Source organism: Rhinolophus sinicus, linkage group LG07 (assembly GCF_036562045.2).
Source record: "Rhinolophus sinicus isolate RSC01 linkage group LG07, ASM3656204v1, whole genome shotgun sequence".
Lineage (NCBI taxonomy): Eukaryota > Metazoa > Chordata > Mammalia > Chiroptera > Rhinolophidae > Rhinolophus > Rhinolophus sinicus.
The window spans coordinates 114,233,765-114,256,020 of record NC_133757.1 but is presented as its reverse complement, the minus strand read 5'-3'; the positions used below and the strand labels follow the sequence as shown (position 1 = coordinate 114,256,020).

The 22,256-nt window shown below is 36.2% G+C and overlaps 1 protein-coding gene across 3 annotated transcripts in view; it reads right to left on the bottom strand.

Moving 5' to 3' along the window:
* The window catches only part of SLC7A11 (solute carrier family 7 member 11), a 379,319-nt gene that overhangs the window by 178,489 nt on the left and 178,574 nt on the right, over window positions 1-22,256 (bottom strand). Inside the window, exons 1-3 of one of the 3 annotated variants that reach the window (XM_074338519.1) lie at window positions 14,923-15,580; window positions 11,297-11,423; window positions 7,474-7,589 (exon numbers count right to left, since the gene is read on the bottom strand). In XM_074338519.1, coding sequence (XP_074194620.1) covers window positions 7,474-7,589; window positions 11,297-11,423; window positions 14,923-15,199 — 520 coding nt within the window. In that variant the 5' untranslated portion in view covers window positions 15,200-15,580. Of the gene's footprint in view, window positions 1-7,473; window positions 7,590-11,296; window positions 11,424-14,922; window positions 15,581-22,256 lie in introns of those variants that run through there. The other 2 variants (XM_019730843.2, XM_074338520.1) reach the window with 2 other exon arrangements.

Genomic DNA, 22,256 nt, shown 5'->3' with positions numbered 1-22,256 from the left:
AGTTTGAGAAGCTTGGATAAAACCTCCAGATGGTAAGAAGTCATCTCTTGTTCTTTCTGACAGACGAGAGAACATACATTCAGTGCCTTAATGGTTATATAAACATATCTTCTAAGCAAATCCTGAAGCCATCGCAGCACACAATCAGATTGCTGAAAGTGGCTCGTCAGCGTAAGGAAGCAGATAACCATCTCCTCCCTCCATGACTGTGTGCAGGGTCACATCTCAGAGCGGAGTCACACTTGAGAAGCAGTAAGATGTCCAGAAGTTGCTTGGATCTTATTTTTCACTCTCAGGACTAGTCTCAGCCAGCACTTTTGGTTTTTCTCTCCACTTTCCAATGAGCACGTGAAAGAGTGACTTTCAACCTACCCTAAACATAGAGTTTTCCAAGACATGTTCTGGGACTTGGGACAAAAAGTGGTTAAGTGATGAGTCCATGAGAGTTCCCAGGCTAGGATGAACGATGGGTCTGACGCTAGCAGGATTTCCCTTTCTTAACGAAGCTTCCTGCAGTTTCCTGAGCCGTACTCAACTGCCCTCTCTCGTCATGGTGTGGACCACGAGAACCTTGAGGACATAACAAGCAGCATTCATTTCTGTGTTGCTAGCATGCAGCCTCATGCCCGACCCAGGAAGACAAACACTCAGTTTTGTTGAATGAATGAATGAGCTGGAGCCTCAGTTAAAACACACACACACACACACACACACACACACACACACACACACGAAAAGAAAAAAAAACTTTCAGGCAAGGAGGCGTGAAATAAATGGTGCTATTCTAAGATGCTGCCTCCTAGACTCCTCTATAGCGACTGCCTGACATTATTCTAAACAGTGGATTTCAGCTTTACACTCTTTACAAAACCTTATAAACAGAACTCTTATGATTTGAATTGTAATAGGGAGTTTTCCTTACGTACAGCAATGACTTATCTTCATAATTTCCCATTGCCTGATATAATCACTAGCTCAGTTCAGAATTTAAGAATCAGTGCAAACGCTGTCAACACATAATATATAATGACAAAAATTTTAAAATAATCTAGACCCCTAAAGGAAGGTTAAGTTACATCTTTTTAATGGTTTACTATGCAGCCATTTAAAATCATGATACTCATATATATTATATGAAAGGGTGTTCATGATATATTACTTAGCAATACAGCAAGTGATAGAGATAGATGGATGGGTAGATGGATGGATGGATGAATGGATGGACAGACAGACCCAAAGACAGAAAGGAAAATACCTGGAAAAGTATTTATGAAAACATTAACAGAAGGTATCTACAGATGAAAGAACACTAAACAATTTTCAATTTTTCTTATTTATTATTCTGCATTATTTTATAACTTTTATAATGAACATGCAATATTTTAAGTAAAAAAATAATAAAGCAATTTTCATTTTTGAAAAAAAAATCGAAGATGGGAAAAATAAGGGCTCTGTAGATCCCACACAAAGTGAAATAGAGGTTTACTAATGAAGAAAGGTTTCAAAGGAGTAATGAAGAGAAAGATCAGAAATTCTGGTGCTGAATAAGCTACATGGAGGTTAAGAGAAAATTTTATTATGTTTGAAGCAGAAAACATGAAGAAACAGACAGGCCCATTGTTAATGGCAAAATGAATTATTTTATAAGAGAAGGGATAAAAAATAAAATTATTTTTCTCTCCCCAGTATAAAGCATTTATAAATGGAAGATAATTCAATGCAACTCTGCTCTCATCTTTGTCATCCAGTAATTCTTTCACGTTTTCTATGCAAATGGCCCAGTGATAAATGAGTTATCGTATGAAAAGGATTATTTTTTTCAGTTAAGGAGATTCAGCATTGGCCTGAAAAACAATTGAACTCATGTTCCTATCACCAACCAAAAGCACTGTTTTTTTTTTTGTTTTTTTAAATCAGAGTCCTAAAACCCAAAACATTCTGTTTCTGAAAGTACTCCACATAGAAAAGAGCTGTTGCATAGAGAGGAAGGGAGAATAGGATAAAGCAAGTGAAAGGAGGAAAAGAAAGGAGGGAGGGAGGGAAGAATGAGGAAAGGAGAGGGAGAAGAAAGAGAAAGAGGCATTCTTCTTTTTTGGAATCTCTATCTATATATTTGAGAAGAGGAAAGAGGGTTTGTTACGTTTGTAGAAAGTGTGAGTACCTAATGCCCATTGAAATAAAAAATATAAGTATTTGGTATTTTCTTTTATATTTTATGAAGTCTTCTTAGGAAAAATGGAACACAAAATTAAACAAATATTATGAATTGACAATCTCACCTGGCTTTGCTTTCAGACCACTGAAATAAAAATTCTGGTTAAGACTGGTCTCTCCCAAAGATTTCTCAAAATCCCGCTTTATCTGAGCATCCAGACACTGCACTCACCATGTGGTACACCAAATTCTAAGTGAGATGTACCTGAAGGATACAGCCTATCTAGGAACAAGGCAGCCAATAAGGAGGCAGTGTGAAGGTCCTCACATGGCCTCTGTATGTCACTTATCCAACAATATTGAAAAGGGATTTGGGATTCACAAAATCCAAGAGTTTTCTGAGTCTCTGAAACAAATACTATCCACTTTGTTTTGTATACACTATCTACTCACCATGTAATAATCAAAGAAATCTGAGCAAGCTCTCTGGTCCTAGTTTTACTTCTTTTGAAGAATAACTGCTGACTTCACACAGTAGGAAATTCTGTCATCAGCTGATACATATATCAATCTGGGATGATGACGATGATGATGGTGGTGGTGATGATGATGATTTTGCTTGGCTCAAATGTTACCAAAATGAAAATGCAGAGGCATAAAGGTTTTTGTTACTTATTTATGATTCAGTTTTCTAAGAACTGAAATATAGCCATGAAAGCCATATGCACAAATCTCGGAGATAAGAACTACATATTCGAATGGAGCTGTATTTGAGAAGGACATTTGGGAAAGGACTGATGCTGTGATTCAAGGACTGGTGAGTGTGTCTTGCTACACTTCTGTAATTCAGGGCACGACTGTCTTGGCTTTTGCAGCGTGAGATTACTGAGCCTGGAGAGAGTGGATTTTCTCCCAGGTTCAAGTGTTTCCTGGCTCCTGACTGCTTAGTGCTAAAGTGATAAAAATACATGGATGCTACATGGTGGAGAAAAGTGGATGCTTTCACCGTTTTTCGCAACAGCTGCCGGGGCTGCCTTTATCTCTGCATTAGCATTCATTTCCTGGGTGTACTAATTTTGGAGAGGAAGTGTAGCAATAAACACCTTGGAAAGCAGAGCGACAGTCTATACATAGGATCTCTCTATTGGGAATAAAAATGGTAGGCATTAAATAAATGTAAACTATTATTATTCGGCAGGTATCATGCAAAGACTTCTCACGGATGACGTTATTTAACCCTCATGGTTACCAGCACTGGCCTTGTTTTTCAGATGAGCCGCTGAGACTTGGGGCATTGGTTAACATGCCTATGTTCACACAGGTAAGTGTGAAGACAGGATTGGAGTCCAGGTGGGCTGACTCCAGAGTCCACGCTTTTGCCACCAGTTCGTGTGGGTAACAAGGAGGAAGTAGCTCAAAAACACAAAGTGTATGACGTCACTAGTACACCTAGTTCTTCCCAAGTCCTGGTGGCTCTTCCACTCTGCTGAGTTTCATGTTTGTCCTGGCTGGGATTTCAGGACACTTTGATTCCACATTTTACTTGTCATCCTCCTGAAGAAAATGGTTGTTGTCTGCAGTACTTGTATTTTTCAATACTATGCAGATCTACCTATGGATTGGTCGTCTTGGTAATTTAGTTATTGTAGAAAAGGATTAAGAAGAGCCAGACTTCAGGAGATTTAAATGGAGCCACTCCACGTGCTGTATTTGAAACGCTAGCACAGAACTGGTCCCAGACTTTCTTTCATGTCAGGAAATCACAGTTTTGGAAAAGAAAAATACAGCAATGCATTTATAGAACTGGCTACTTTTTTTTTTCTCACAATGCAATCAACATGTTATTTTGTTTGCTTCCTCTAATTATTTCCACAGGTATGAGAAGCTGGGCAGGCAGAACTGTCTGATCACCTACATATACTAAACTAGTAAGGAAACTGACACTCAGAGAGGTGGTTAAGGATGGATCTGGGATTAGATCTCACATTGTGAGGCAAGTAGTTCTATTATTATAATATTCTGCCATTCAAGGGTACACTGATTTAGTGTTTAGTTTAAGGAGACCAGAACAAGAGACTGCATAGCATTTTGAATACTCAACTTATGTACCTCAATGCTTTTTAAAACTACAAAAAATAGTGAAAATTCATGGAGTTCCACAGAAGGTAAAGGGAGTAACAAATGTCAATATTGGGCTAGAGGAGAGTGCCAAAGGTGAATAGATAAAATGTCCCAGTTACACTTCCATGTGCCATTTCCAGAATGGAGAGGTCTTTGGAAAAGCAAAACTTACCATCTTTATTAATTCGACAGAAATGAAGTAGAGTACAGATGATCCTGTATTTACGATGGGGTTACGTCCCAGATAAACTGATTGTCAAACGAAAATATCGTTAAGTCGAAAATGCATTTGATACACCTAACCTACTGACTAGCAGCGCTTAGCCTAGCCTACCTTAAATGTGCTGGGCATACAAAATCCAAAAAACACAGAAACACAGTACATGGCTCAGTACCCGTGTCAGTTGTTTATCCTCCTGATCACACGTCTGTGCCTGGGAGCTGCCAATGCCAAGCATGGCCCGGGAAAATTCAAAATTTGAGGTATGATTTCTACTGAAAGCCTATTGCTTTTGTATCGTCATCATAAAGCTGTAAAATAATAAGGCAAACCACCATAAGTTGGGGCCTTTGTGCTTTTTAAAAGGTGAGAAGCGTGAGGAGTAAATTAACATTTAAAACTCCTCACCAGTTCACTCTCATTTCTCAAGCGGTTGGTTAACATTTCAAAAAACTTGAAATTTATTTTTTCTATGATTTGATTGTAACATGATCCAGTAGGTTTGCTCTTCTATACTTGAACTAGAGATTTCAAACTACCACAAACTCTTTCCTTAACGTAGGAATACAAGGAAGCAATTCATGCAATTAAACTCTACCTTCTATATCTCACCAACCTTCCACCAGTAGCAGGCAGAAAATCACCTATCTTCATTTTGAATAATGTAGAATGTGAGAAATTTGCCCCAGGAAAATTTCTCCTTCTCTATCTCCATCTCCACCTCCTGTGGCTCCATCAAACGACATTCCCCTCATTATGTTAAGCGAAATAAGTCAGACAGAGAAAGACAAATACCATATGATCTCACTTATATGCAGAATCTAAAGAAAAGAATAAGTGAATGAACTAATCAGAGACAGTTTTGGAAACATGGAGGAAAAACTGAGGGTTGCTAGAGGGGCGGGGGAGGTGGGGATAAGGGGAAGGTGAGAGGTTTAGAAAATAGTCGGTAACCACAAGATGGTCATGGGGTTTTGAAAATTAATTTGGGGAATGTACAGAGGGATAGTGGATGGGGGGAGGGGGGTTCACACAGTGTGAGGGATATAAATGATAAACGTCTAAGTTTTGCTTTGTCTTGTGCACCTGAAACTAATAAAATAAAATAAAATAAAAAACCTGAACAACAACAAAAAACAAACAAACAAAAAAGAACAACAACAACAAAAAAAGAGTAGTGTTAACAATATCTTTATCTTGCTGTAATCTTAATGGAAGCTTTTCTCTAAAAACAGTTTGCTAAGAATTGTCACAAATACACACTGAACTTTAAAAAAAAAAAAAAAACAGATTGACTTTCTCAATTAGGTCATTGACTTACAGTACCTCCCAATGAGTCATATGAATATCCTGTTTTCTCTTTTAGTGCTTGTGATTGTAGGAATATATTTCCTCAGAATTTCAAGCTTGCGAAAGGAACATCAAAATTTGTAAATTAATGTTATAACTAATGGCAAAAATAGAAGGAAATGTCTAGGTCCATCCAAGATTTACTCAGCCTCTTTGTTAACTATTTATCACCAATCTGTATTACAGAAGTTAGTAAACTTTAACATAGTTATCTTTACACGTAATTGCTTTAAAATTTTGATTTGAACGGTTTCTAGCTACTCCTCTGAAAATACAAAATTTTACTTTAACATGATTGCTAGGATTGGGATAAATAAGAAGAGTCTCTGGATTTACCAAAATAGTAATATGTTATCATTATCCATCTCATTTCAAGGCCAAAGTGGGCAATATTTGTGGCCATGTAAATGTTTACATAGAATCTATTTGAAGTTTGCTGGTTGTAGCTTTGAATGAGTCACTTTTGTCAATTTACAGAGCTCTCAAAAACACTGCCCCTAACTTTTTCCTTTGCAAATATAAATCATTGTGATATGATTCTGCCTCAGTCAGTGGAGGGACCAGAATATAACAGGCACAACAATGGCTGTTAATCCAATTCCTTAGTGGAACACCAGATTTATCAGGAACGGTCTATGTGCAAGTTCTGCTGAAGGCCTATAAAATCTGACATAATTTCATCTTTCTACATCCATTCAAGATAAATGATCTTTTTCACAGGTATTTTATCAATAAATAAAACTCACACTTAAAGTGGTTTAATATTTAGCCCCAAATCACATAACTAAGAAATTGTGACACCAAGTTTCAGTTCCAGGTTGTTTGCCTTCAGAGCTTGAGCTGGAATCTCACTATCATCTCTTTATGTGGAATTCCTAGCTCTTTCCTGCTAACTAACCCATTCACCTGTCTGCTGTCACAAGTGCATCGTTCTCTTCATTGTTCTATTAAAACACCTTAGTTAACATAACTAAAATTTTTTCATGAGTATCCAATTCAGTTATCTCTGTATAACTTTCTATGTCCAAGTAATTCAAACCTAGTCAAAGAAAACTCCTGGTTGATAAATGCTACTAATAATCAAATGTAGAAAGAAGATTCTTATCATGGCCATCAATGGGGAGCTAAGCCCATAACACAGAGAGTGACAGCTGCTAACATTATAAAATGTATGAACACAACATACACATCCAACATATAAACATCATTCCATGAGGATGCATCGCTTATAATTCGATATGTTATCAATGAGGAAAGATAATTTCTAATTTAAAAAAATCCATAAAATAATTGGGTTTCCATCTATAAATGTCTCTTTATCCATGCTATAATCCAGTTTCTGTTTTACTAACAAGGAGGATTTTGTTTGCCTATTTTAAAAGATTAGCCATCATGGCTGTTGACCCAATAGAAAACTGGCATGTAATGTATGTATGTAATGTATCAGAGATCATGCCAAATCCTTATTCTTTTCTTTTTTTTCCAACGCAAAATCAGCAAGGAACTACAAGCAAAAAGACCACAATATGGGAAGCAGTCCCACCATGCAAAAACTCTGTAGAACCTTTTGTCTCCAATCACTTTTGTGTCTTTTTTTTTTTTTTTCATATTTATACTATCATACTCACTTATGCCCACAGCTGTAATGAGCTTGATTGCAAATTCAGGAATTTCACATTGAATAAAAAACGGTTCCAGAATGTAGCGTCCAAATGCCAGCGATATCACAGCAGTGGCTGCAGGGCTAGAAAACATACATATTTAGGTTACTACAGAAAAAACAATGCATCTTCACTAAACTTTTCCTACCTTGAGGCATTTTTTTATTCAGCATATGGAACATGTTAAATATGAAAGTCTCTGATTTTCAGAACTCCATATTTGATTAGGTTATCATCGACATTCCAAATGAAATATTGACTATAACTATGGTGGCTAGTTTTTGAACTTCACATTTCCTTGGGAGCAAGGCCAGGTGCTATAAATTTTGCCTCTCCTCTCCCATATTTGACTTTTTTTCCCCTTAAAGATCTAGTTTATTACTTGAGATCCTAACAGAGCTAGCTGCACAAGAATCAGTCTTCTTTCTCAATAATTCATCAAGAAGCTCCAGCCACAGTAATAATGTGTAAACGCCACAGATGTAATAAGTCGGGGCGTAGTCAGGAAAATGGACACAAACTCAACAGAAAATTAGTATTGTAAGTGTTCACTGAAAACATATGCTTATATCCTTGACACTGCATTATTCTTATTTTTCCAGACAAAAACTTGAAGAGCCAAGTGATGATTCTTAATTCCACAGAAATATTTAGATGAAAAGTATAAGTTGAAGAATAAAAGTACTCTTGTAATTTTACACACGTGAGAAAATGTGACTAAAATAAGAAAAGAAAAGAAGTTCAGGTATATAGCAAAACTGGTAATGAACCATCCCACTTTAATTCTTCAACTATTTTGATGAGAAAATTTCACATTTTTTGTTTAGATAATGTATACATGAATGCATATTCCCTGGATACACAGACAAATTCCTGGGATTATCTAATTTCTCTTCCTTCCAATCTAGACTGTTAGCAAGCCAACCACCAATGTGTGTTCCAGCCTTGGCCTGCTGGTAGCAGAGGGCACTATACATTTCTTGATATCCTTCTTTTCCTAGACATCGCCTCCTCCCCACAACCTCCAAAACGGAACTATATTTCCTGTTCTCCATCATTTATAAACTTTTTGACGTATACATTAAAATCTGATGTCATTTTAGTGCTTCCCAAACATGTTCAAGATATGAAAAAAAATCCTTCATTTCAAGGCTCCATGTGATCTAAGCTTTCACTTCCTCTTCAGTTTGCTTCTTCTCACTAGAAGGATCTGAATACCCTTTGCCTGGAGCCCCTATAATGCATTGCCAGTGTTTTACACCTCAGATCTTGGTTCAATCTCCCTTTGCCCAAGGAGGCTTCTCCAACCCTCTGATTGGGTGAGACCTGCCAGAGTATATCCTCTCATTGAACCTCATGGCTTCTCTTTCACAGTGTTTATCACAGTAGCAACTTTATATTCACTTGTGTGATTTCTGGATTGATAACTATTTCCCTCATTTGACCCTGGGCTTCATGAGCATAAGACTGCATTCATCTTGATCACTATTTTATCTCCAGTGTTCAGTATAATGTCTATCAGACAGTGGAAACCCAATAAATATTGAATATATGGTATAGGTGTGAATTCAATCTGCTGATCCCTGCTACGTACTGATGTGTGACATTTCTTTCTTTGAAATCTATGTTTACAGATTATTTCTGGCAAGAGTGACTTTATCTAAAGTATAGTTTTAATAGTAAGTATTAGGTGGGGGCAAAAGTAATTGCAGTTTTTGCAATTATTCTCAATTATAAAAACCACAATTGCTTTTGCACCAACCTAATATTTAGGTACCTTGTTTGTTGTCAACAAAAATGTCAAAGTACATAGGTATCTTGTCGCCCCTCAGGAGATTCATTACTCTGTCTGTTTGAAAGAGCAACTGAGCAATGTGAGTTCATTATTATAAAGGAATACATAAACCTAGTAAAAAAAAAAGCATCTAGAATACATTTAGGTAATTTCCTCTATCTACACACACACACACACACACACACACCATGAAGAAGTGCCCTTGTAGTTAAAGTAATATTTGATTATGAGCTACTTGGGAACAGGAATTGTGGCTCATTCCACTTTAGATCGCTTTAACTTGCCATTCACCCTTCAGTAGCAGTTTGAGGAATGAATAAATTAATGAAAGAGCCACTGAAAATGGAATGACCATGCTCATGATAATGCCAAGCAATTAGCCAAAGCCATCCAACCAATACAGGGCTGAAGAGGGATTCAAGTCCAGCTCTGTCAGACTCCAAAGCCACCATCCTGATAGGGCAGTTCTCTAAATAAGTACTGTGCTCATTTGAATATTCAGTATGTTATAGTTGAAACATTATAACCTTGAACTTTCAGTTACTCATCAAAACAATTTAATATCTATAGTACTCAGGGCACTGAAGTAACTAGGGTTACAAAAAGTGTGAAACCTGGTCTTATGTGCTTGAAATGCTTGCAGTTCTAACAGGGAAACAGAATACAGACACCTAAAATAATAAGACTACAAGATACTGTGTTCAATGTCAAATGAGAAGCAGAGACTTCATTGTTCAGAAGAATTAGAGAGGAAAGAAATACCATAAACTAGGGTGAACAGGAAATTAACTGGGGAAGAGATAGAATTTAAGTGGACCTTTGAAGAGTAAGAGTCAGACCATCAGAAAAGAGTGGAAGGCACATCCCAGGAAAATCCCAGATTTTACAAAAGGAACAAAGCACCTCTTTCTCATTATTCATTATAACAAGTTTTGAATAATGCCAAATTGTTTAAAATGAAAACAGATTTAACAAAGAAGTAAATACTACTCTGAATCCCTTGATTAGAAAAGAGGCTCCTAGGACGATAAAAATCATTAGTGTTAAGTTGATGCTTCTTATTATAGCTCTGCCTTTGGCCCTTAGCCATGAAAACAGGGGATAAAAATCTCACATGAGCTCTCAGCTGTGTTATTTCTGATAAGTTTACAGGAAGAACAAGTTTCCCTAGTTATTTCTGTCAAACTGTAATCAGAATGTGCACGTCATGTTTTGTAAAAGCAATTAACCTAAAGGAACGGTGATACTCGAAACTTCTCATATGACACCCTAAGTTTCCCAGGAAGTTGAAGGAAATTTGCTATTCAGAGTGACTTAGCACGACTGGGTTTGATTCTCAACCAAGACAATCAGGAAGAGGAACACGCTGTTACAACAATAAAATCAAAAAAGGTTTGCGTAACTGTAATTCACTGATTCATTTAATGTGAGGGAGTGAGTCATTTAGGTCCGTGGAAGGCTTAACTTCTTGTCAAGTATAAAACGTGATTATGAGACACTAAGGTTACATAACTTGCTCCGGCTGTGAGGCACAGAAGGTTCCCAGTCTCAAAAACAGAGTGCAGTGAAATGTCTCAATAGTGCAATCTACAGGAAGGAAAACCCCAGTTCCTAGCCTAACGCTTAATTTTGTCTGGACAGTCAAAAGATATGATTAATCAAGGTGGATTTTGATGCTTCAAATCCTTTCAGGGTAACATCTTTCTGAAAAATATCACTGAGAAGAATTGAAAATTAAAGAAAAGCAGCTAGAAAAAAGTTAGGCACGGTTGGCAAGCTATGGCCTGTGGCAAAACATTAATTAAATGCATTTAAAGCACTAATTAACATAGGTATTTCATCACAGACTTTATGTCCTGAAGTACACATATTTATAACATAGTCACATGAAACACATATGTTTTTACTAGTTTAAAATAATCACAGGCATTCAAAGAACGGTGTAATAAATGGGCATATTTTTTCCTTATTTTTTTTTTCTATTTATGTTCTTACCGTATTATGAGCAGTTCCACCCAGACTCGTACAAAAGCTGGTAATGGGCCAAAGACTTCCAGAATATATGTGTAATGACCACCAGATTTTTTTATACTTGTTCCCAATTCAGCATAGGACAAGGCTCCTGTGAAATATTTATAATAAAAAGGTACAAAGTTAAACTACCACCAAGTCATTCAGAAGTAGATTTGACATAGCAATTTTTATATTTCGTGAGCTATTACTACTTGCTTTGGTCTAAATGACACCCTGATTTCAAGACAAATAACAGTCATCTAATTGTTAACAGCCACCAAATTCCTCTTGTAACTGCCTTAAATTTGAGATCTAGTTCATTTTAGTCAAATAATATAAGTTTACTTGAAATGGTGAGGACAAACTTGACAAACATGTAAAACAACATCATATTATTAAGAATTTTGAATCTCAGACCTGGGAAAAGAGAAGACAGATACCAGTAACACTAATCGATTTTTAGAACATAACTTCACACCAGGACAAGGAACTATCCCAAACTGACCTCATTATATTGAGAATCCTTTTAATAAATGATATTTCGGTAGCATCTCAAAGCAAAGAAAATGTATCCATTCTTCAGAAAAGAATGGACTCCAGGTCTTGAAAGGTTTTATTTATTTTGTAGGATATGCTTTGTTTGTCAACAAAATGAGTTTTAACTCAGATATTCTATTTCTAGAAAAGGTTTTCTTGGATGTCTTTGAAGTATACACTTCTTCTGGGTTGCTGAAGTAACGTTCCTTTAAAAAGATGCTATAAGTTATAGTTATGACATGAGGTAACATTAATTATAAACCCAATTTTAACATTTAGAAATAGAATTCACATGGACTTGAGCAAAACCTGAGTTTCCTCCTCTGTGTATTAATGTGATAACGGGTGGCAAGGCAGTATTGGGCCTGACACGTGGAAATCACCTCACGAAATATAGTTACACCTATTAATTTCATCAATTAACAATTAAGAAAATGAAAAATATATCTTGATATTATGTGAAAACTACTATCCATACTGCTAAGTACTCAAATGTAACGCACATTTTGCCTGAGCGACTTCAGAGACTGAAGGTGTGGGAAACAGTGCTAGTCAGTAAAGGTTCAGGTTGAATGGTCCAACATGAATATAATTTAAATATTCAGTGAAATCTTAGTATCACTCATCCTATTCCTGAACCTAGCACTGTATCAGAGTCATCCAGGAAGACAGTTTTATTTTTAAAAGTAGACCCTAAAGCCATACCCAGACCCACTAACTCTAACCAAAAGAGTCCAGATTCTCCAATAGAGGGATCCAAAATAATCTATTATTTTAAAATTTTCACAGATAATTCTAAAGCAACTAGTCTGCAGATTGATATTTAGGGATGACTGATACAGTTTGCCTATTTATAACTAATTGTAACTAGTCACAATTCGCTCTCTGTTGGAAACCAGTTGCCATGTTGGTAAGCTGTACAGAAAAGCACCAATATAAAATGTTATTGGAAAGAGTCTTAAGTACCTCAGAATTTGTTGCCAGAGAATCAATATCTAGACCAGTATCTGCTTTGCAGAAACTCCAGATGTTTGCTCTAGTTTAAATTGGGTTCTGCAAGGATGAGATTTTCATTTGAAATTCTCAAGCTCCAGAACCATTTTACCCTGATGAAAAAAATTCAAAACAGCATGTAAAAATCCATGCATTGACCCTGGCATTAGAAAAACTGTAAACCAAATATATAGATTCTTTACTTTTAGTCCAGAGTTCTAGAGTTTTAAGAGGAATAATTTTCCCCCTTATATTTTGCTTTGCTTCCTGTTAGGAAGGCACTACTGTCAAAAAGCTTGTAATAACTTAAGTGACAAATGTAGTGCAAATATAGATAAGTAGATTCACACAGGGGCACACTCCCTGCAATTGGTAATCAAAGAATACCAACTCAAGAGACTAGTAACTTTCACTAGTTCCTTTAGCTTTTCTTTCCCCTGAGCCTGAGATGATATACTTCTGCAGAAGCATATTTTCAGAGCACAAGTCAACATCACTTTAACTAGCTCAATGCTTGAAGAGATCCATTTTATTATATCTGAAAAATCTTTCAATGCGCACAAAAAATAGAGTCACATAGTGGGAGCTGCACGCACATAGTATGCAAAGTCCAGCAATCTGGTTAGGGCTTTTTCTACTAGACACTGATTTACTCTGGATATACCCAGTGTTGTACAAGATTACAGGTTGAGAGTGCACAGAAGTCATTTAAGACAATCAACAATTAGGCTTTTCTTGGTCTATAAATGTACATGCTAGCCCATAAGAATACCACAAACTCTTTTTCAGAAAAAATCTAAAAAAAAATAGTTCCTCCATAGGTCTTTTTACACTAAGGCTTTGTTTTAACAAGTTTTATTTAAAATACCTTCTTTCTAATAATGTCAATCTAAGTTCTCCAGACAAATGCTCAAACCAATGCATTCAAACATCACAAGGCCTAAAAAAAGAATGGACTGATACATATAGGGACAAGAGTTAGCATTTGGCCCTAGAATTATAACAAAGAGCTAGTACCTTTAAAGAGTAGTGTCTTTTAGAATCAAAACACACTATTTGCCTGAGAAGAGCAAATGTATCTTTTTACCCCATAGCATCAATACAATTTATTTTTTTTGACCATTCACCAATTTTTGTCACCTTTATAACTAACTCATGTAGCTTTCTACTAATCTGTTCACTTTATGAGGGGACATTTATTACCTCTTTACTATCAATTGTCAAATCAACAGAAGAGATCTAGATCTTGAAGAAAAATTAATAATCATATTTCTTCTATCAGCTCTGTACAGATTAGCTCAGCAAACAGGTGGACAAATTACCTCTGTCTCTATAGACCAAGTAAACCATAAAGAAAGAAAACAGATCTGGGCAAGCACAGCAAACTAACACCCAATTCCAGTTCTACAATTTGCATGGCAAAAGTTTATAGGTACTAGGGAGAGATGAAAGGCTGAAAAAGATCCGAAATATGCTCAGATCCTTGCAATACATATACCCACTTGTGACAGGGATTCAGTTATGTGCCATCACACAGCTTTCCACGTCAAGGACTCTGGAAAGAACACTAGGGAACTTGACAAGAGTATGAAGTTAAAAAATTAAAAAGGCAAAGACTGCCACCGTTTGCTTTGCCAATAAAAAGGTCAATAAAACTTCTGCTGAACATTCAGTTCTATGTCTAAATAGGTCACGTCGCATTTCACTTCACAGGTGTTTCATTCAGCGTGTCAGCTGCCAAGATGCCCCAAACAGACAAACCAAGCACAATCGCCCTGTACAGAGAGGCATACACGTATTTCACCGGGTCATCAAAGTGATCCTTTGCTCTGGTTGCCACAGAGAAAAGTAAAGAAAATCGTCTGTCATAGTTAGGAAAAGCGAGTACAGCCCACAGAAAGCACTTTGGAGGGATTTTGGGCCCCTGCCAACAGTGGACACTGCGTTTGGGACATTGACATACCTAAACAAAAGTCAGAAACTTTCACAGAGCCTTGGCCATTTCATTCACTCCTTAGAAAGGACCCTGTTGCTTTCCCAACTCCACAGACACACCCCCACGAAGAAGCTGCACTCACCAAACAGTGACAGGACCCCACAGACTGTCCAGATAATCAGAGACATGCCCACGCTGCCCGTGTTCTGGAGCACGCCCTTAGGAGAGATGAAGATTCCTGCTCCAATGATGGTGCCAATGATGATGGAGATGCCCCTGAGCAAAGTGATTTTCTTCTTCAGCACCACTTTCTCCTGCCCGCGGGGCTCCTTGCTGCCCAGGGAGGGCAGCCTCCCCTTAACATTCCCCTGCAGGTAACCTCCATTGGAGATGGTGGACACAACAGGCTTCCTGACCATTGTACTGACACACGGAGGCGGGGGGGCTAATGAAACGGAGAGGGGGAAAAAGGAAAAGAAAAACCTAAAACTTTCAACTTTGGTGTCTCTTGGTGTGACTGACCAATCTCTTCCTCTTTGCTTTCAGATTGTCTTTCTCGGTGCTACTGTGTTCACAGGTAAAAACTCAGAGGTGTATTTTCTCCTTCACAGCTATCTCATTACTCCTCAGAAACACCTGTGTGTTCATGGGGCTCCCCCGTCCCCCCATCAACTCCGCCTGACGACCTCTGCGCTGCGGCTGTGGCTGCGGCGGCAGCTCTATTACAGACCAGCTCAGCTTCCTCGTGGGCTGGTATTTAAGCTCCTGCCTGTCACACCAACTTACTCCAGCTAAATGATGATGCAAATTCTCCAGGTTTGCATCAGCCACAGGAGGAGGCTCCAGCATTACTCAGCTCTTTTTTTTTTTTTTTTTTTTTAACAGTAGCAGCATGTTGCTCAACTGACCTAAGCTTTTCAGAGAACAAAGCACACACTTAAAAGGGATCTTAACCGATGCAGAAGTAGTAAATTCAGAACAGACCTTCCCAGAGATTTAAAGCAACTCCTAGCCAGGGACAAAAGCTCTTTAAGCAAAAAGAAATGAAAAATGAAACAGGAAATGATCACTGCACTGTAAGGAGTCTTTTTTTTTTTTTTTAACTTGCGTAGAAAACATTTTACACACAACTGTTCTGATAAAAGGACATAATCCCAGACTCCACTGTTTATAACAACAAAATTAAAATTTTATAACCTGTTTCCTGCTTATTTTTATTTATTTTTATTTTGGGGTTTCCTAGCAACACAATCAAATCTAATATTTAGAAAGCTAGAATGATTCTGTATAGCTGCTGTCATGCACATAACAATTGTGAGTCTTACTCAACATTAAAAGATAAAAATTATTTCTTAAAGCCAATACATCAGTATCTAAAATCACCATCTAAGTGTGACAAGTTTAAAATCACAATGATTCTAGAAAATAGTCATTTTCTGATTCTCAGCATTAGGTGATCTCCTAAATTAAATAAAAGATATATATTCTTCATTTTCATGTTGTTCCATCAAATTACTAAAAAAAAAACTAATTTCAAAATTAAACAGTAATTACAATGACATAAAAACATGCATATACCTAAAGCTTGAAAAGTAATACAGAGAATAATCATTTGGTAGGTAATGATATCATGTATGATTTTTTTCATGTATGAACTATTGTCATGATTATAAATTTAAAATGAATTAAAAATGTAAGCTAAAATTAAATGGTTTACTTTGAAACGGTAAGAAAGATAAAACATTTTTAAACCTTACTAACTGTCTTAATCAAGTGTCCATAAAGCAAATACCAAAAGAAAAGAAATCCTAGGTATCACATTTGGCCATATTTTAGGTGGTTCTGGATTCAGTGAGAATTGGACATTATCATTACGCTGAAGCTACATTTACACACACCATTAAATATGCTTCTGAATGTCTGAACATAAACAACAAACAAAAAACATGTGTGAGAAGCGGGGATGGGGAGAAGTTCAGGATAACACAAGAAAGAAACAGCCACTAAGAAAGTAGCGTGGAGGAGGTCTGAACCATTTTCTGTCATGTTGGCACCTGAGAAAATGTTACCATGTCAATGGTCTACCATTCAAATATCTGAGGCAACATCATTTCCTTTTTATGTTGTCTACCTAAACCCTACATAATTTGCTTTAAGTATACCAAGTCAGGATTTTTCTACAGCCAAAGTAAATACTTTTACCCAGCTGTTATATCTCTTAAAAAACAGAAACAGGTAGTTTTCCCTCATTCAATCTTGCTGAAGTTTCTGAAAAAGAGAACTAAAGGAAGATTCTTCTATTTCTCTTCCTCTTCCTCCCCGTCCTTCCATTTACACAGCTCTCCTAATGAATAAACATAATGGGGAGAGGAGAGGTCTTTGTTTCCCAAAAGGAGAAACATAATAGTTCTAAAGAAATATGAATTAAAAGTAGAACAGTCAGTATCCCAGGGAACAACTTTCCATCTCTAACTAGCACAGAGCCACACTGCAATTTTCTATTTTATGCTAAATGGCTGAACTAATAAATTGAGATGAAGTCTTTGCTCAGACGGGCAGTCAGATAAATTCTAAAGGAGGAAAAAATGTTCTTTCTATATCAAATAACATTCTCCTTCTTTACACTATTTAAAATAAATTATGAAGAAAAATTGCTGAAGTTAGATCAATGGCCAGAAGGATTGTACTGTTATATGAGTCATACTCAAAACTTCTGCAAAGCTGCACACAGTTACCAAAGACACCAGCATACATCTTCCAATCACCTGAAAGTTTGCAGAAAATGCAGGTTACAAAAAAAATGTTGAGCTATTTTCAGTGTTAACAAACCCTTATAATCAACAGCTCTAAACTAACAAACTGAAAATTTGGATAGTCTTCAAATATGTGCGTATCATAAAAACGAGTTCCAAGAAATGCATTTATATTCCTCCTCCTGCTTTAGGGCTTATTTTAAACGCTCCTGTTAAATTCAGAGACTATTGTACTGCTATTTACAACTATTTATTTGGTTGTAAAGTATTTATACTGTGCACTGGAATAGCCCCAACTCCCTAAAAGCATCTCATGCAAGAAATAGACATGATATACCGTGGTAGCTTCCTTCCCCTGCGAGGTAAATTATTTCTGTACCATATTATAAATATGAGCATATCACGATCTGGCTAAAAGTCATCATCTCCCCAGGTGCAGGATATAGGAATGTGACCTGACCTGGGATATTTCTTAACAGAACTAGATTTATCTTTTCTTGTCTTTCGGAAGTTGTTGAGATGTGACCCCAGAACAACCACTGGCCATGCCTGCGGCCATGTTGAGAAAATGCTCATGAAATGAACTGAGGCTATGCAGAGACGAGAGATTGAGAATTTCCCAGCATCATCAAGCCCTGTTTTAGTTTCTAAGGGAGCCAGATTGGCTTTGAACAGACACTTTATAAAATGGCCAATATATTTGTGAAAAACTGCTCAGTACTATCAGCTGTCAGGGCAATTAAAACTAAAACCACAATGAGATATTAATTCCCACCATAACAGTGGCTCACTTGAGAAGAACTGACAATACCAGGAGTGGCACACACATGGAGCCACCAGAACTCCTATATTCTGCTTCTGGGAGTGTAAACTGTTGTTGCATCATTATTTTAAAAGTTGTTTGGTAGTGTCTGCTAAGTTAAACATACACATATCCTTTGACCAATAAATCTCACTCCTAGGAAGTGAGATTTAGGAATATGCCCAATAAAAATGAAGGACATCCAGGTGCCAACAGACATGGATGAGAACATTCGTAGTAGCTTTATTTATAATAGCCAATACTAAAAATAATGCAAATGTCCCTAAACAGTAGAATGGATACAAGTATCACTGTATTTATTCAGTGAAATACTATAAGACAATAAAAAACAAAATGCTCAATAGCTATGTACAATAATATGGATGGCTCACATAGTGTTGGAAAACAGATGTGAAAATATACATACTATATGATTCACTTCAAATACAGTTTAAACATAAGCAAAACAACTCTATGGTGTGAGAACTCTGATGGCTACCTTTCAGGATAAATGGAGTCTAGTGATTGACGGGGACACAAAGGCAGTTCTAGGGTTGTGGTAATGTACTATTTTACAACCTGTGTAGCAATTACCTGAGTGTTTCAATTTTATGATAATTCACTGTACTGTACACTTATATTTTTGTACTGTTCTGTATTTATGTCAAATTCAATTTTTAAAAGCAAGCAATTTAATTGAAAATGTATGGTATCTTCTAAAAAGTAGATAGATCAAACAAATAAAGAAGCTATAGAACATTTGAAGAGTATGATTAATAAACTTAGGGCAATAGTTCTAGAGAGAACTTCCTATCCACTAAATAAAAAATACAGATTATTTAAAGCATTAACAAAAATGCCATGTCTAAGATACATGGGAAACCCCATGTTTCCCCAAGGGAAATTCCAAGAAATTCCAAAGAATTAACATGCAAATAAATACTTTTACTGTAATACAATAAAATTATAAATAATAATTTTAAAGCCAAAAAGAAATAAATCTTGTATGTCTGAAAATTTAAAAAACATACTATCAACTTATCTTTCAATTAAGAAACATGAGAAAAATAGTCTCAAAGTACTTAAAATTGAATAATCACGAAAATGATGTCCAAATTTGTGAGACTCAGCAAAAAAATTAAAGAAAAATTAAAGCTATAAGTTACATTAATCAGAAAATAAAAAAGATTTAGAGCAAATAAATTAAATATTCAACACAAAATTTGGAGAAAAAGACTACATTCAAAGAAGAAAAGATAATTCCAAAAGTGAGGAAAGAATAAGAAAGATAATGGAAAATATTCTCAACAGTAAATTTTAATTATTTTAATAATTAATAACATAGATAAAAGTCTGATGAGAGTGAACAAGAAAAAAATTATGAAATTAATTAAATGTGAAATGAAAAAGAGAAAGTATCTTAGAGAGCTGGAGTTCTTACATAACAAAGGAATGTAATGAACAACCCTGTGCCGGTCATATGAAAACCTAGAGTAAGTGGACATATTTCTGGAAAAAAAATAAATTCTGAAATGGCACTAGAAGAAATTAAAAAAAACAACGAATGATCATTTAAGGTAGTAGTCAAGGATAGCCTTGACTCAAAAAATACAAAGCAAAACAAAATTAGGCATCATTTGTTTTAGAGGTAAAGCCAACCAAATTTTCATAAAAGCAATAATCCCTTTATTAGAGAAGTTATTTAAGAGAATGAAAAAAATAAGAAAAAGTATCCAACTCATTTTTGTGAGTCTAGAGCAGGAGTTGGCAAACTTTTTCAGTAAAAGGTCAGGTAGTAAATATTCTAAGCTTTATGGCCACACATGGTCTCTGTCCAATGTTTGTGTGTGTGTGTGTGTGTGTGTGCGTGTTTACAACCCTTTAAAAATGTAAAAATTATTCATAACTCTTGGGTAATTTGCTAACCTTTGATCTAGTAATATCTTGATTGCAAGAAAGGCAATGCAGAGTCATTGCAATGACATGTCAAAAGTTTTGTAAATGAAGTTTTATTAAAATACAGCCATGTCCACCCATTTACATAATGTCTTTGACTGTTTTCGCACTTCAACAAGAGAGGTGAGTAGTTGCAATTGAGACTGAATGCTCGCAAAGTGGAAAATATTTACCATCTGACTCTACAAAAAAAGTTTTCTGACCCTAGCTTAAGAACAAGTAGGAACTAACTACCTATTTCTCCTTTGATTTTCTCTCTTATTAGTAACTCTTCTTGCACATTCAGAGTTGCTATTCCTACAAGATAGACATGCTCCAGTCTTAGTGCATTTGAGACTGCTATTCCCTCTACCTGAAATTCTATTCCCGTAATATCTAGATGTTTCATTCTCTCACCTGTACTAACTTTTATCACAATGATCGCTATATTGCAGTTTGTATTACTTTTCTCTGTCCCTCATTAGATTGTGAGCTCCCTGACCTTGACCTGAATGTTCATTTCTGCATTTCAAAATGCCTAGCCCGTTATCTGTTACATAGTAGTTAAGTACTGGATATATATTGATAATTATTAACTCCCAGAAACATAAACAATATTACATAGCTCTATTAGGAGAGTGAAAGTGGTGGATTAGGGGAGGAGAGAAGTAATATAAGAGCCAAATCATCACCTTTCACAGTAGAAAGTTGATATGTAACACATAAAACTATCACTATAAAAAACAGGATACGCATATTATTTAAAGATATGGAGGCCAAAGAGCTTGCACAAAGCATTGCATCTTCTTCCAACTGTTTTATCCCCATTCAACTCAGGTGAAAATCTTAGCAATACAACAGCTGAACAGAGGCAATATCCTACTTGCCACTAGTGATGGGGTCCTTACTGCCATTTGACATATGAGTGAGTAAACTGAGTTTGCATTCTAGACTACTCTCAATAACAATGGTCTTATTTCAGATTCTCGAGAAAAATACCATGATATGAGGAATCAATCATATGCAAGTGACTTGCTAAAGAAATGCTTTCATGAATACTGGTAAGGGAGTACAGAAAGCAGGGAAGGGAGGGGAAAGAAGATGAGCAAAGATACAATTTCAGGTAAAGTCCCAGCCTGACCCTGCAGGAAGGATTCTTGAGGGTAAATTATACCTTAGCGTTCATCTCAACTAAAGACAAGGATGTTGGACTTTAATACTATCAGATCAGTGATCACTGGCTAACATCCCTTCAGGGGGAAAACAAAACAAACAAAAAACACAAAAACAGGAGACAAATCAGGTTCAGGGGGAATGTGTTGCCTCTGAAAAGCAAGAAAAGGGGTAGGGGAAGGATGGAAAGTAGTACCAACAAACAAGGACACCTGTTTTTTATCAATACGGCCACCACCTTCATTAAGCAATCAAAGTAAATATCATCAATAGTGTGTACTGATGTAACCAGTACTGACAAATCAAGATCACCTATGCAGAATTCTTGCTGAAAATGTTTTACCTGAATCCAGTGATGAGTAAACAACAGAATAATCCATAATAGGGGAAAATCTATTCAACAACTAGCCTAGAATTAAAAACAAAACAAACAAAAACCCAAAAACTCCATGTAATAATAAAAAAAAAAAAGAAAAAAGGGAAGAGGGGTCTGTTCTTAGAGTAAAGTTTATAACCTAATGCAGATTGGAAATTTGATTGGACCTTAGACTTTTCTTAAAAGGCTATAGTAAAAGATATATTTGGGTCAATTGAGAAAATTTGAATAAGAATAGCATGTATGGAATTTTGTGAATTTTCTTAGGTGTGATAAAATTGTAATTGCATAGGAAAATGTCATTATTCTTCAGAGATACAAGTAAAACATATGTGTCATGATACGGGCAACTTATTTCCAAATGGTTCAACAAAAATTTGTGTAAAGAGAGATTAAGTTAAATGCAGTAAAACATTCACACTGCATCGTAGTCTATA